The sequence below is a fragment of the Antechinus flavipes genome, chromosome 5 (genome assembly GCF_016432865.1).
Source record: "Antechinus flavipes isolate AdamAnt ecotype Samford, QLD, Australia chromosome 5, AdamAnt_v2, whole genome shotgun sequence".
In the NCBI taxonomy this organism is placed as follows: Eukaryota; Metazoa; Chordata; class Mammalia; order Dasyuromorphia; family Dasyuridae; genus Antechinus; species Antechinus flavipes.
In genome coordinates, this window is record NC_067402.1 from 141,273,166 (window position 1) to 141,287,952 (window position 14,787).

General features: G+C 38.0%; 1 protein-coding gene across 1 annotated transcript in view; it reads left to right on the forward strand.

Annotated features, from left to right (window-relative positions):
• Positions 1–4,548: 4,548 nt before the first annotated feature.
• LAMB1 (laminin subunit beta 1) overlaps positions 4,549–14,787 on the forward strand; it is an 83,072-nt gene continuing 72,833 nt past the window's right edge. The window contains exons 1-5 of the mRNA XM_052001586.1: positions 4,549–4,626; positions 4,804–4,917; positions 6,033–6,214; positions 9,214–9,349; positions 13,219–13,292. Of these exons, the coding sequence (XP_051857546.1) occupies positions 4,881–4,917; positions 6,033–6,214; positions 9,214–9,349; positions 13,219–13,292 (429 nt within the window). The 5' untranslated portion in view covers positions 4,549–4,626; positions 4,804–4,880. The remainder of the gene's footprint in view (positions 4,627–4,803; positions 4,918–6,032; positions 6,215–9,213; positions 9,350–13,218; positions 13,293–14,787) is intronic.

Consider the following 14,787-nt stretch of genomic DNA (forward strand, 5'->3'; position numbering starts at 1 on the left):
CATGGCAGGCAAAAACAAACCCCAAACCTAAGTGAATTTAGGTTTATGTATCAGAAAAAAACAAGTCTCTCAAACCAAATCTAGAATATTGACTCAGTTCTGGACTTTACATTTTAAGGACACTGAAAAACTTGAGTTCATTCAGAAAAGGCTGATCAACAGAACACGTGAAGATTATTTGAAAAAACTGGTGGTTTTTAATCTGGAAAAAAGGAAAAAAAGATTGGGGAAGTCAATATGGTAAGCTTTTCCCACAGACAATTAAGAGTGGCCTTGAAGAAGAGGGATTCATTTTGCTGTACTTGATTCTAGAGAGCAGAGTTAAGAAAAATAAATGGGAGTTATAGAGTAGTCAAGTTAAGCATGATATAAAGAAAAACATTTCTAATTATTATTAGAATTATTTAAAAGTTAAAAGGTGAATTCAAGATTTGGCCATGGGTATTTCTTCATTACAGCCTTTCAAATGATGGCTGGATAATCACTTGTCAGGAATGTCATCAGAGGTTTTGTCAAATACTTATAAGATGTTATGTGACCTATTTCATATATTTCTTTTAACTCAAAGATTTGTGGAAGTTTCAGTAAAGGAAAAACACTAAAGTTAAAAAGGGCACAACTGACAATGTGGTGGCAAAGTATAAGACCACCTGAAACTGAACAGGTAGTTCATTTGGAGATTATTTAGTCCAATTCCCTCATGATAAGGAAACAGTCCCACTCCATCCCACCCCAAAACTTGACATGTGTCAAGGTCTCCTCTGGAAACAAGGGCAGGTTCTTTTCCTTCTTTTATCCTTTAAGGCTGGTTATAAAGATACTAGTGATTATACGTGTCTAAGGATAAGAAACTGTAAAATGCAACCTTGGGAGCCTAAATCATGTAAAATCCTCAAGATCAAAAGTTTACAAAATTATAGATTGAGAATTTAGAGGGATTTTAGAGATTATCTACTTCAATCCCTTCATTTTACACACAAGGAAACCAAGGCCAAGAAAAGTTAAGCAGCTTGTCCAACATACTCTTTTTACTATACCACTGCAATGTCAGCAATAAGATCAATTCAGGAGAATCAAACTGTTTTGATTTTTTTTAACTTATGGGATAGAACAAGCATTTCTATAACATAGTATAATAAAAAAAATTGTATGATACTGAAAATCTATGTAACACTTGTTATTCTATTTACATGTATAATACAATTTTTTTTAATGTTCTTCCCTCTTTCCCACAGTTCAAAGATGCCTGCCATTAAACACACACATATGCATATATATAAATTTATTCTACATATATTTCTACTCATTACTTTTTTCTGGAAGCAGATGGTATCTTCATGTGTATTTTGTAGTTAATTTGGGTATTTACAATAGTTATATGGCTCAGTCATTCAAAATTGCTCTTAAAAAATATTGTTATTGCATACAAATGTTCTCTTGATTCTACTCATTTTGATCTTCATGCAAGATATTCTTCTAAAACCACTGATTCATCATTTCTCATAGCATAGCAATATTCATCCCAGTCATATACTAATACTTATTCAGCCATGATCTTTTGTTTGTTTGTTTTGGTCTCCTGCTGTGATTTATTCAGCATAGAAAAGTCCTGGTGTGGAAACTCTTTCCATAGATCCTGAAGAGGGATTCATCCATATTTTTTTAGACTTAGAAAATTGTCTCAGAATTGAAAGGGATGCATCTTCAGTCTCAGAGCAAGTATTTGTCAGAGATAAGTCTTGAATGTTGATCTTCTGATATTGTTGGTATTGCATACAAATGTTTTCTTGGTTCTACTCATTTTGATCTTCATGCGAGTCTTTCCATGTTATTCTAAAATCATTGACTTATCATTTCTTGGAATATTCCATTCCAATCATATACCACTACTTGTTCAGCCATGATCTTTTGTCTGTTTATTTTAGTCTCCTGCTGTGATTTATTCAGCATAGAAAAATCCTGGTGTGGGAAGTCTTTCATAGATTCTGATGGGGGATTCATCCATATTTTTTAGTCTTAGAGAGTTGCCTCAGCATTAAAAGAGTATAGGATGCATCCTTAGTCCCAGAGCAAGTATATCAGAGACAAGTCTTGAATGCTGGTCTTTCTCAGTCTTGGAACTATTCTCTCTTTTAATAACACCATATTGACTTGGAATATGATCCTCTGTATTCAATATGCTCAAATTGAGTATCCCTATAAATAGTCATTGGAAGAGAGAAATAGACAAGCAAAATGTTGATATAGTGAATAATTAACATCTTATCACTAGATTAGCTGTCTCCAGACAGCCACTTATGGACATTTACAAATGAATGAAACTTTTCTGTTAATAGTAGCTTGACTGTATTGTTTAATAATTAAACCAGCCTGTACCCCATTCTGCAGCTGCAACCCCAGCAGTTTAATAATTAGGTCAGAAGAAAAAGTCACAGTTAAAAACTGACCAATTATCCCCTCAACACCATCTTCCGGAATAATTAATGAAGAGAGAAGCAAACCAACTCATGTTGGAGAAAAAAAAAAAGACATTTACCTTTCCCACAAATGCCCTTAGCAACATGCAGCAGGAGGAAAGAAAATACATGAAATGTAAATGAATTTTCATTCTCTCCTTGGATAAAGTAGCAGAATTTGGTCAACTCAGCAAACTGAGAAAATCATCCACTTCACTCTGCTCCACCTACTCGGAGGACTAAGCTAAAGGTCAGTAGGTAAGCATAATCCTTCCAGAGGGTACTTGGTCATTAGGATTTTCCCATGATCCACTATCTTCCCCATTGCCATTTCTGTTCTGAGAAGAAGTGCCATCCACAAGAATCACCCTTTTTAAAAGGCAGATTATCGAGAGCTGGCCTTGCAACCAGAATTCCTGGGCTCAAAGCCAGCCTCTCACATATACTAGCCATGTGACTTGGGTAACTTCTTGGGACTTGTGATAGAAAAGGTGATCTACACTGAAAGGAGTTTCTTCTCCTGTGAGTTCCTATAAGTTCTACCAATGAAATCAGATTTAGTGCTTATCTTCTAACCCTTCCCAAAGAGTGAAATTCAGAATTATTGAGTTTATTAGCAAAAGACATTTACCTGTAGATGTGTCAACATGGGTTGAAAAGAAGTGGAAATGAACTAATATACTTACCTGATATGGGCAAGAAAGACTAGCAAGATCATTTTAACTGAAATAGCCAAGTAATTGAGGGAAAAGTATATTTTCATCAATTATCTGGATTGTTTTTTAGCTATCAGTAAATAGTACCTTTTAAAAATGGAAATAAATATGTCTTTTTTTGTTTGTTTGTTTTTTTACTAAGCACCAACTCTGCATAGATTAGAGGGAAGATATAAGACAAAGGATGCTAAGACATGGTCCTACCTTCATGGAGCTTTTTGTCTGGAAGGGGGAAAACAACAATAATTCATACATGACAATACAAAAGTGAATCTGGAGACGTGTTAAAATCACTAACTACAACCGCTATCTCTGCCTGCATGGCAGATGTGGTGTCTAGGTTAGGCTTTAAGGATGGTTAGGACTTCAACTGGTAAAACTGGGAAGAAGGAAAATGTAGATAGGTGGGGAGTAAGAAGAGCAAAAGCACTGAGTTGAAGGTTCAATTGCCTTTAGAAAAGGATAGAAAATCCAGATTGGCTGATACATACAGTGCATGGAGGGTAATATACAAGAGAAGGCTGAAGAAGGGAAGGAAGGAATGGCATCAGCTTGGTGAAAGTCTTGCTTGTCAAGTAAAGATGTTTATACTTTACCCCCTAAACAAAATCCATAGAAGGTTTCTAAATGAAGGGTTGACATCTGTATGAATAGATTAGAGAAGAGAAGGTAGGCAGGAAGACTTGATGGAGGCTTTTGCAGTAATCCACCGAGCATGGGGGAAAGGCTCCATTTTGGGATGATGGCAATAAGAACAGAAAGGAAAGTGCACAGAAGTGCCCTTCTATATCAGACACTAGGTCTGATAGAAAAAGAGAAGAATTATACATAACATCGTTATTAAAAATGTTCTCTGGCTCACGGAACAAAAGATTTATCTGCCTTTTGTCTTCTTCCTGCTCCATCCTTCCTCTAGAAAGGTAAAGAAGAATCTCCCTGGGAGAGTTACTTGTTAGGGAATTTTTAGCTTCCAACTAGTTTTTTGTTTCGTTTGAGTGACTCACCTCTTACAAATGTAAATGGATGAGTCCGTGGTAGGTCTTCTCCCCTACCCCCCTTTCTCATCCCAGGACCTATCTCCTAGACCAGACAGTACTCATTCCTATCCCGGACTGCTTCTCTTCACCTCTTGGGCATCCTCCGAGGCGCACAAACTGGATCGGAAACTTACTGCTCCAAGGGGGCAGCTGGGGCACCCCATGGCAGGGTGCATATAGCATGAGCACGAACCCCGTAAGAGGGGGAACATTCCAACGTGGGAACACTACTACAAGCCTTCCAGCTTCTCCAAAGACCTCAGCCACCCGCCAGCCCGCCCCCTCACCCCCCATCTTCCAGCGTGTGCGCATGAGCAAAGGCGCCTCCCTCTGTTCCTCCCTGGGCTAAACTTTCTAATTCCCTTCTTTGGGCTCCGGGGCTGGAAGGAGCTGGGAGAAGAAGCCTGTGAGTTTGGGGTAAGAAAGTTTCTGTGCTCTTTCTTTTAACTCCCCTTTCCACCTTCTCTCTTTTTTCTCCTCCCATTTCTTGGAAGCAGCGGGTAGGGGTGGGGGGGGGGGTGGGGGAAGAGCGACCCCTTTCCCCCTCATTCTAATCTTTTAATTTGCCTTCTGCTTTCCCCCCCACTTCTGCAGAGAGAAGGCAGGCGGATCCACAAGCAGCTTTTTTTCCCTTCTCTCTTCTGCAGTTCCCCTCCAGCAGAAGGGAGGAGATGGGATTACTCCAGGTGCACCTTTTCGGTTTCCTAGGTAATTCTGAAGACTCGTACCTGGTGGTGTGGACTTAGGTGTGGAGATGGGGGAGGGAAAAGGAGAGCGGAAAGAAAGGGGGGAAAAACTCTTTTTCCAGGCTTTGCTGGGAATCGAAATGAATCGGAGGAGGAATTTGAGTTAGAAATTAAGCGTTTGTTCTCAAATGCCATTCACTCTCCCTCAGTTAGGGAAGCTGCCGCGAGGCGGCGGGACCTGGGCGTGGAGAGCTTGAGACTTCAGCCAGAACTCGGGTTCTTCGGCGCTCGTGGCTCTTCCTTTTACCTTTAAGCTCTTACTTCTCCTGGATTTGCTCCTTTACCCGGCGGGAGCTGTGAAACCCCGAGCTCGGATTCTGAGAGCGATCTTTTTCTCTCCCTCTTCCTGTAGTCTATTTCCCTGGGAAACTGCTTAGAGCGGAACGAAGGAGGCTTATCCTGGGAATAGCCTGGCGCCCCGTATGATTTTAATTAGCGATTGATGTTCGCTTCTGGGTAGTACCAAAAAGCAGCTAGCCGGTCGTTTCCTTCTTCGGGTTATGGCGAAATGTTAACCAGAAAGTTGCGAAGTTCTTTACCTCTTCCACCCTTTTAAAGATCCACCTCTCTGGGCTTAAGGGAAGGAGACGTGCTAATGCGCTCCCCGGGGCGTCCTTAGAAAACACACACGCGAGCAAATTCGCAGCCTCCTTGCGCTTTGCAGTTAGCAAATCGACTTAATGAGTTTGCAATTAATATCATTTCTGGTGGGGACAGGGTCTCTCCAAGATCAGTGCTGTTTCCCAGAGACTGGAAGATGGGGGGTCAAAAGAGTGTGTGTGAATGAATGTTTGGAAGGTGGTGCTCAATGCTGACCTCTTGTTTTATTTCTCTCTCATCTGCCACGATCTTTCACTTCTTTCTCCCCGTCCATCTGTCTGTACTCTTCTGCTGCTCCCGGAACCCCAACATTCCTTATGCCTCCTCTCTCTCACCTCTTGTCTGCCCCCCCCCCATGCTTCTTTCCTTCCCGTACCTTCTTCCTTTCTCGATCTCTAACTTGTCTTACTCTCGTGCGCCCCTCCTCCTCTCTACCCCTCTCACCTCTGCCTGCTTATCGGGGGCCTGACTCCCCAGTCTCAGCTCTCTGGGGAGTCTGTGTGCACGCCCAAGAACCCGAGTACAGTTATGGCTGTGCAGAGGGCAGCTGCTATCCAGCCACGGGAGACCTGCTTATTGGCCGAGCCCAGAAACTCTCAGTGACCTCCACGTGCGGACTGCACAAACCTGAGCCCTACTGCATCGTCAGCCACCTCCAGGTGAGGCTGGGGATCTGCCAGGCGGCGCTCACCGGACTGCGAATCCCATAGTCCGCGGGACTAAAAGGGCCAGATTTCCTCCGCCAGCCAGTTACCTAAATAGGAAGCTGGAGGTCTGGGAGGGCCTCGGGAGAGTACGGCTGGAAGCCTTTCCTTTTGCCCCATCTCAATGTGTTTGCACAGTTGCATCCGCTTAATGTTTCCTGTCCCACTGCAAAGAGAGCCTGGCCTCTTTTCCCCTGAATTGGGAAACACTGAGAAACTGGAGTTTAAAAAAAATTTGAATTCAAGTAATCTCTTCCCTCCTCCTTACATCTGATTTGGGGCGGGGCAGGGGAGGTGAATAGTGACTGGTAGTTTCATTGTTGCCAAATTTCACACAAACTTTCCTTCCCCCTTCTTTAGATCTCATCACAGAAGACAATCCACAGTTGGGTTCAACTCATATTTAGATGGTGACAGGGTAGTGATGACATGGGCATTTGATACTTCATTTATTCTTCATATTCCCGCACCAAAGTTAAATATTTCACCTGCCCACCCCATTATTTTGTTTTTCAAAAAAAGTGTCCCATATACTATACTTTGAAGACAAAAGGACCCCACCCTAACAAGAAATTAAAAAAAAATGTAGCCAGAAAGTTGAAGTCTGCTTCTGAAGACACTCTCAAACTTTAAATTTCAGAGATATTTTCATTTATAAATTTTAATTCAAATTTCTAAGTTAATTTTTTTCTTTCTTTTCCACCCTTCTCTTCTTCCTTTCCCATTGGAAAAGGAAAAAAAAAAATCTCTTATAACAAATTTGCAGAATCAAGCAAAACAAAATGAGTTGTATCCAAAAATATGCCTGGTTGTTCAATTGAAGTCCATCTTTTTATTGAATTTTCTGTCAAGGAGATGGAAAACATGTTTCTTCATCAGTAGGGTTTACATTTTTAGGTAAACATTTTTTAAAAGCTTAACATTTTCAAAAAACAAAATAAAATATTTAAATTGTTTTCATTATTTTAAAAAGAAGGACGTGGAGGATAACAGTAAATAAATGATTCCTGTTCCAAATGTAGAATAAATTCAATCCTGAACTATCATTATTACTTTGAGAAATCCCCTCCCTTACCTGAGTATTATATTAGCTCTTAAGTAGAACATATTAGCTCTTCAGAAGAACAAACAGATGACTATAGCTTTGCACTGATGTCCGACTTTTAAAAGGAAGAAAAAACCCATTCCAAAGACCTGAAAGAATGTGGTAAAGTGGACTCCATTCATTGGTTTTCAGGTTTATACAGAGTTGTCTAGACCACTTCCTGATTAGAAGAGAGGCTATAATTAACTCCTCCTTTTTTTAAAGTTCTGGTAATTGTTCTCCATTACTAATTTCCTTGACTACATGGTAATGAGTGTAACTGATGTTGACTTTTTTTGTTGTTAACATGCAAATTTGAGGTAAGATAAGTTTCCTAGGGACATATCTGGTTTTACTATGAAAAAATAAACTAGCTTCTCCTCGGTTGCAGGGGGGGTTTCTGTGAACAGATTCCCATCCCATTCTAAAATAAAAAGTGACTACGTTCCTAAAGTTTTGTCACAGTCATGAGTCAGACTGTACAATTAAGATGGTAAACCTTGAAATTGTGTGAATTTTTTTTTATTTTTTAAAACCATTTTACCAGTATGGTTGCTAAAAGGCAGTTACTCTTTAGGAGATTACATTTGATCAAGGAAGATAGAGAAAACATTTCCCCAAACCTCACTTCTTCCATTTATACCTTTAATACTCTTGCCTCAGCTACCAGGGTAACTAAAAATCAAGGGGCCCAGTGGTACTCCACTCTAGAACATGAATTTAATTTCAATTCCAGTTGTATGTTGGGCTTTTCCAAGAATGAACCTAATAATAATAGTTATCTATAGAGGATAAACTCTTTCCAAGCTACCTTCACCATTTCAGTTATCTTTGAGTTTTAATTTGCTTTCCTTCTCCTGTTCCCATAACTCTTTGGTAATGGAGCAGAACAAAATTTAATTATTGTTTTTCTGAAGTTCCCAGGACTTATCAAACTAGCATCATATAGTAGTAGACCCAGAACTCAAAAGGACTCCAGGTGTCACCTATTCCAGCCCTTCTATTTTTTACTTTTGAGGAAATCCTGGAAAACGAACTGACTTTCCAAGGCAGACCTAATCAACTTACAATCAGTGCTTTCTCACCCCTCTAATTGATTTGCTTTCCTGTGGACTTTAGCTCAAGAAGCCCAATAAGTTATTCCTCTTAAAGTTTACTTTTTAAAAAACGTTTTACTTGTTTAATATTTGTCTACATTGTTATTGTGTAGTTGTATCCAACTCTTCATGACCCCATTTAGAGTTTTCTTGACAAAGATATTGGAAAGGTTTGCCCTTTCTTTCTACAGCTCATTTTACAAATGAGAAAACTGAGGCAAACAGGAGTAAGCGACTTTCTCAGGGTCACACTGCTAGTAAGTGTCTGAGGCCATATTTAAACTAGATTAGTCTTTCTGATTTCAAGCCCAACAATGTCCATTAGCTTACTCCATATGGCTTTTCCATATCTCTATGTAAATTTGTGAATTTACACACACACACGTATTGAAATTTTTTAATTTTTTATTGCTATTTTTTTAACATCACTCTTACTAACAAATGTCTGATATGTTTATAAAGTCAATTTGTGAATTGTACCACTGAATAAGCCTTTTCAGGTTATTTAGTAGGATTAAAATTTAAGCCAAGAAATATATTCTAATTAAATTAGGTTTGTAGAAATCATGTCCTACTTTTGAACTTTTATTTGCAAGGAGAGGCGGCATTTTCAGCTGTTATTTAATTTAAAAATGTACCAGCTATGAAAAGACATGACTTTAGGTACAAAAATAATATTAGCTCATTTATATTTGTCACTAATATTTCTGCTTTTTTAAAAAAGAATATTGATTGAATCACCCAACTGATGTACCCACTTAACTTTTTTTCAGGAGGACAAAAAATGTTTCATATGCAATTCTCAGGATCCTTACCATGAGACATTCAACCCTGATAGTCATCTCATTGAAAATGTGGTTACAACATTTGCTCCAAACCGCCTCAAGATTTGGTGGCAATCTGAGAATGGTATGTGGTTGGTGTGGGAACAAGTTCCATAGAGAGAAAATGGTAACTTTTGGTTGGATTTAAGAGCTCCTGTGTATTCATAATTATTTGTTGGTTTCTCTGTCCTGTAATTATGGCCTTTGGCAGATTTATTGCCTGGAGTGCTAAAATCAGATTCCTGATGGTATTCCTGAGTGGTAAAATCAGATTTCTCCTCCTTGGAGCCTTCATTTTCTTCAAGAAAGTGCTTTTTCATGATAGAGCAAATGAGTTCATCGTAGACTAAGGGGAAACAAGTTACATACTATCTGCTGTCCTCAGACTCATACAGAGCATTGCAATTTAAAATAGAGTGACAATGAGAGGAGAAATAAGGGAGGCAAAGGAAATAGGAAGTTAGAGATTGACTGGAAGAACAACTTTTTTTCCTCTTTTTAAATTTAGAATTTTTAACACTGAGAAAACACTAGATAATTAAAAGAATCTGTCTTCAACAATGAGATAATCCAGGGACTTTTACCACTTTGGGATACTTTAAACATGTTTACAAGCTAAATTTATTTTTTAGTCAAAATAACAATAAAAATAATTTTCATTTAAATTAATCAAAAGGTTTGCCAAATACTTTATGCACATTATCTCATTAGAGAAGTTCTTAACTCTTTTTTGTGTCAAAGATGAAATCTATGAACCTCTTCTCAAAATAATGTTTTTAAATTCATATAATAAAATTCATAGGATTACAAAGAAACACATTATATTGAAACTGTAACATTAAAAAAAACAGTTTCATAGATTTCAGATTACAAACTGTTACTGTGCGATAGATGCTTTTATTGGCCCTGTTTTACAGACAAGGCTTGCTTAAGGACAAATAGTTACCAAGTCTCTGAAGGATTAGAATTCGAATCATTGTGGCTCCAAAGACTGCATTATATTTGCTTCACCACACTGAAGAATTATGCTTATTATAAAGAGAAACCCATGTTAAGAATACACATTTTAATTTCAAGCATGATGAAATGGATAATAGCAGCAAATGAGATAATAGTGGTACCTTTTTGGTTTGGGGAAGAATTTTTTTTTCTTGAAGAAAATCACATCAAAGCTTAATAAGTGTATAAAAAAACTATTTCATTGGCCTGGCTCTCTGTGATCAAAAATGCTTCCAGGCTTTGCCTGATTTAACTGAGTCCCTGCACTACAGCCCCCACACCTCAGAAGCTTTGAGATCCAAATAACCATTTATCATTATGTGAGGGAAAATACTCCCTAAGGGAAAGAGCTTATGATTGAGTGTTATATGACCCCTGTTTGTCAGAAGTCCGAGTTCTCAGGGCAAGAAAATAATATAGATTAGTCAAAGTTTTAGATAAGAAATAAGAAGATTTGGGTTCTAGTCTGTCAATAACTTATCATTTATGTATGACTCCTCTTGGCATCCCAGTTTTGAAAATGAAAGGTTGAACTAGATGATTTCTGGCATATCACCTACCATTTACATTTTTTATTCTGTGAATGTAATTCTATCTAGAGAAGGAGGAGCATTTCATCATCTATTATCTGGATTGGGTTTGATTTATAGAATTAGTCTGCATTCCAGAGTTTGGCTGCTTTTCATCTTGTTTTCATTTACATTATTGTCACTAGAGCTATTGTTCTATGATTCTCTTATCCTGGTTCTCCTTAGCCTAATTCTCTCTGTATCAGTTCATTTTGGCCACTTCCTGGTTTCTCTGAATTCCTCCTGTTCTTTGTTTCTTATGGCACAATAGTATTCCATTGCAATCCTAAACCTCGATTTGCTCTGTCATTCTCCAAATAGTTGAGTCACCAAAGATCTGTTGAGCACTTACTTACTCTGTGCTTTGGACTGTGCTAAACCCTGAGGTACAAAGAAAATCTCTGTTCTCCAGGAACTCACCATCTAATGGAGGACACCATGTAGAGATAAGATATATTGGAGATAAAATGTTTCCACATTTTTACTGCCTCACAAAAAAAATAATAATAAATAAAATAAAAAAATAAAAGGGGAGCTACCATAAACATCCTGGTATAAATGGAGTCTTTTCTGTTTTTTACTTATTTGGGATATATTCCCAAAAGTACAGTCCCCTCCTTGTTTGTTCATGATATAAACAATGAACTAGTTTGCTTTTCTCTATAGCTCTCTTCCTGAGAAAGTCTTGCATGTTTACAGCCAAGGCATGAAGAGTTTTGCAAATTAAGGGCAAAGGGAAGCCCATTTAGCAGAAGTAAAGTAGTATAGAGTTGGCAGAATTGAGACAATATTACAGGATATTAGATAAAGATAACAAACAGCCTTTGTTATTTCTATAGAAATACTTATTTTATTTATTTATTTTTACTATTTGGTAAAAAGTAATTTTACTATTACCTGATTTTCTCCCCTGTAATTTGAGATTTCACATTTAAGCATTTTCGTGAATTTGATTTTTATTTTCTTTCTGTTGCCTTGAGAAAACATTTTTCTTGGGGGTGATAAACTAAAACTATTGTAGCCAGATGTTGGAAGTAGTTTAGTTATACAAGGACTTTTGATTGATCCTGTCTAGTTAGTAGTGCAATTTGTAAGTGTGAAGGAAGTTTTGAGAGCAGAGAAGACCATCATTATCTTGGATGCTTCCTGACTCAAAAAAAAAAAAATTTTTTTTTGTCTTTTTTCTCATGGAGGAGAAGGAGAAAATGAAAAAGAGAATATATAACACATCTATGTTGAAGTTTTGGGAAAGCTAGCCACTTCTCTACTGTTTAATGTCTTGGGTCCCATTAGTGCTTTAAAGTAGGTGTCTCAACTAAGTTTATGTTAAGACTCTTTAAATAAATTAGATAAGGCTGGTTATAAAGGATTATAATGTTTTTCTTTGGCATTTCAATTAACTCATATCCGTTTCAATGACCACTCTTTTTTTTCTTCTTCTTCTTTCAATAGACTTGGCAATTTCCCAATGCACAAAGTTTATTCCAAAGTTCCTAGTGATTTCCTGAAAATGCTGTGATTTGACTCATTCTGACATGTTGAGATCTTCCTGCCTTTTGAGATTCCTTAGAAATATTGAGTAGATCTCTAAGAGCACCAGTCAAATAGATGGTCTTTTCTTATTGCTAGGTTCTATAGTATGTTCTCAAGGTAGTCTCTACCTCTGAATTGAGTGACTTTTTCTAATGTGTTAAAGCTGGAACTCGTTGACCTTTAGGGCATAGGGCAAAGGTCAATTTGTTCAGGCTGTGGCCTGAATGGGGACATTTTAGTATTTATTTATTTATTTGGGCCTATCAGATCCTTTAATTTGACTTTGGTTTTTAATTGTGGAAATGCACTCTTAGCTTTTCCAATTTTGCAAACTGGAAGATAACTAACATGTGTGGTAGATTTTATTTATTTTCCTTGCTTTTGTCTACTAAAAGAAGGAACTATCTGTGTTTCTTTCTAGTTGAGGGAAAATTATTATGTCTTGGTGCTCCAGCATGCAAGCTGACCACCTACAGTGGGCAGGAAAGAATTTTTCCCTGTTGTGAATATCTTGGCACAGATGGTTGGGAAGATGTTTCGCTCTTCCTCCTAAACAAACAATAACGCTTCTGGCAGAACTGGATGCCAGATTTCTGTCAAGCAGTGATCTGATTCAGTATAGCCAACTATAGAGTCATAATCAGAATGAGGGCCCTGAAAACTAGAAATGACACAAGATTTGGATTTTGCCACTTAACAACTTAACCGTACTGTATGGTTGTGAGGTTCCTCCTGTTATTTCTTGTCAATAGATAAGAAGCAAACAAGAGCAAAAGAACAAAAATTAGCTAAGTTGCTCTTGGTCATTCCTGTTAACCTTAAGAGTTTCCTTCCTTCCTTCCTTCTTCTGTAGGTGTGGAGAATGTTACCATCCAGCTGGATTTGGAAGCTGAATTCCATTTCACTCATCTCATCATGACTTTCAAGGTAAGGAATCCATAGATTTCTCCCAGGTGAGAAGAGAGGACCATGATGTAATCCCCCTTTCCAAATTGATGACTGCTCTGGGCTTATATATCACCATTGCCCTACCTTGAAATGCCATTACAACTTTTAAGACAAGGGATGTAATAAAGAAGCTTGACAAATAACTGTGGGAGGCCTGAGCAGGCTACATTTTGAAGGTAATTCAGTCGAAAACTTTTAATTAGTTATCTCTATTTGCACATGGATAGAACCAGCTTTGACTCTGCCCCAAACCACAATAAAACATCTGGAGATTAAATCCCTGTTTCTGTTCTGTTTACATTTTATTGTTAGGTTTTCTAACAGAAAAAGGATCTGTTCTTTTGATTCTCAAGATTCTGGAAAGTTTTGAGGAATGTTTTAAAAATTCTTTTTAAGCAAGTGTGTGTGTGTGTGTGTGTGTGTGTGTGTGTGTGTGTGTAAAAATATAAATTTTCTCTTTACCTTCAGTTTGGAAATGTAAAGTGACTCCACAAGTAGAGAATGTCTATATACAAAGTGCCTTTGTTTCTCCCTGAGCAGCTGTCTAGTAATGATAGATTTCAACTTAGTTAAAAGTACATTTTGATGCACATGAAACCTCTCATTTAATTATATCATACATTGAAATTACTTGAGTTGTTTTCCATTAGAGTTGGGAACCTTGACTCCACCTTCTCACGTGTATTGATTTTCTTTATGGGCCAGCAGTCTTAGGTATCAATCCTATCCCCATGACCTCTGCCATTGCTTAGTGACGGAGGGACTAAGGCTTAGAAATTAAAGCAGTGCCAGTTGGCTCAGCAGACTGTGGCAGTTTTTATTTTGTTTTGCTTTTTGACTCACAAGCTGCATGATTCCTATCATATATATGGTATCCCCATGCCCCATATCATAGGTAGCCCTCCTTGGACCCTTTCCCTTCCCGCCTAATAAATGCCTGCTGTTGCTGGCAAATCAGAAGCTGTTGGATCGTGGCAGAACAGAGAATTGTGACAGAATAGAGAGGTGTCACGGGATAGATTCTCAGTGAAAGTCCTCCACCTTCATCCCACCCCCATGCCTGCCCCCCTTCTCCCAGAAGCACCTGATCAGCTCTTCCCATTCCCCCACGTGCAAACACATGGCCATATTCAGTGACTAGAAGTTAAATTTAAACTTATGCCCCTGAATATTGATCTTTATGGCAAGTGAAGCATAAAAACTGTTTTCATAGTTCTGTTCTACAAAGACTAGAAATGTTTTTATTACTATGGTGACCTTTTACTTCGTGTTTTTTGGGGGAGGGAAAAGAAAGGTGCCTGATTACAAATGCAATTCATCTCAGTACATTTTTGTGTAAAAGTCATCTGGATAGATATCCATTTAGTTGTTCAAATGCTACATCTAAGTATAAAAAGTAAGACAGACTGAAAAAATATTATGGGAATAACAGTATACTAAGGAGAAAAGTATTCAACCAGGGTAATTGTAGTAA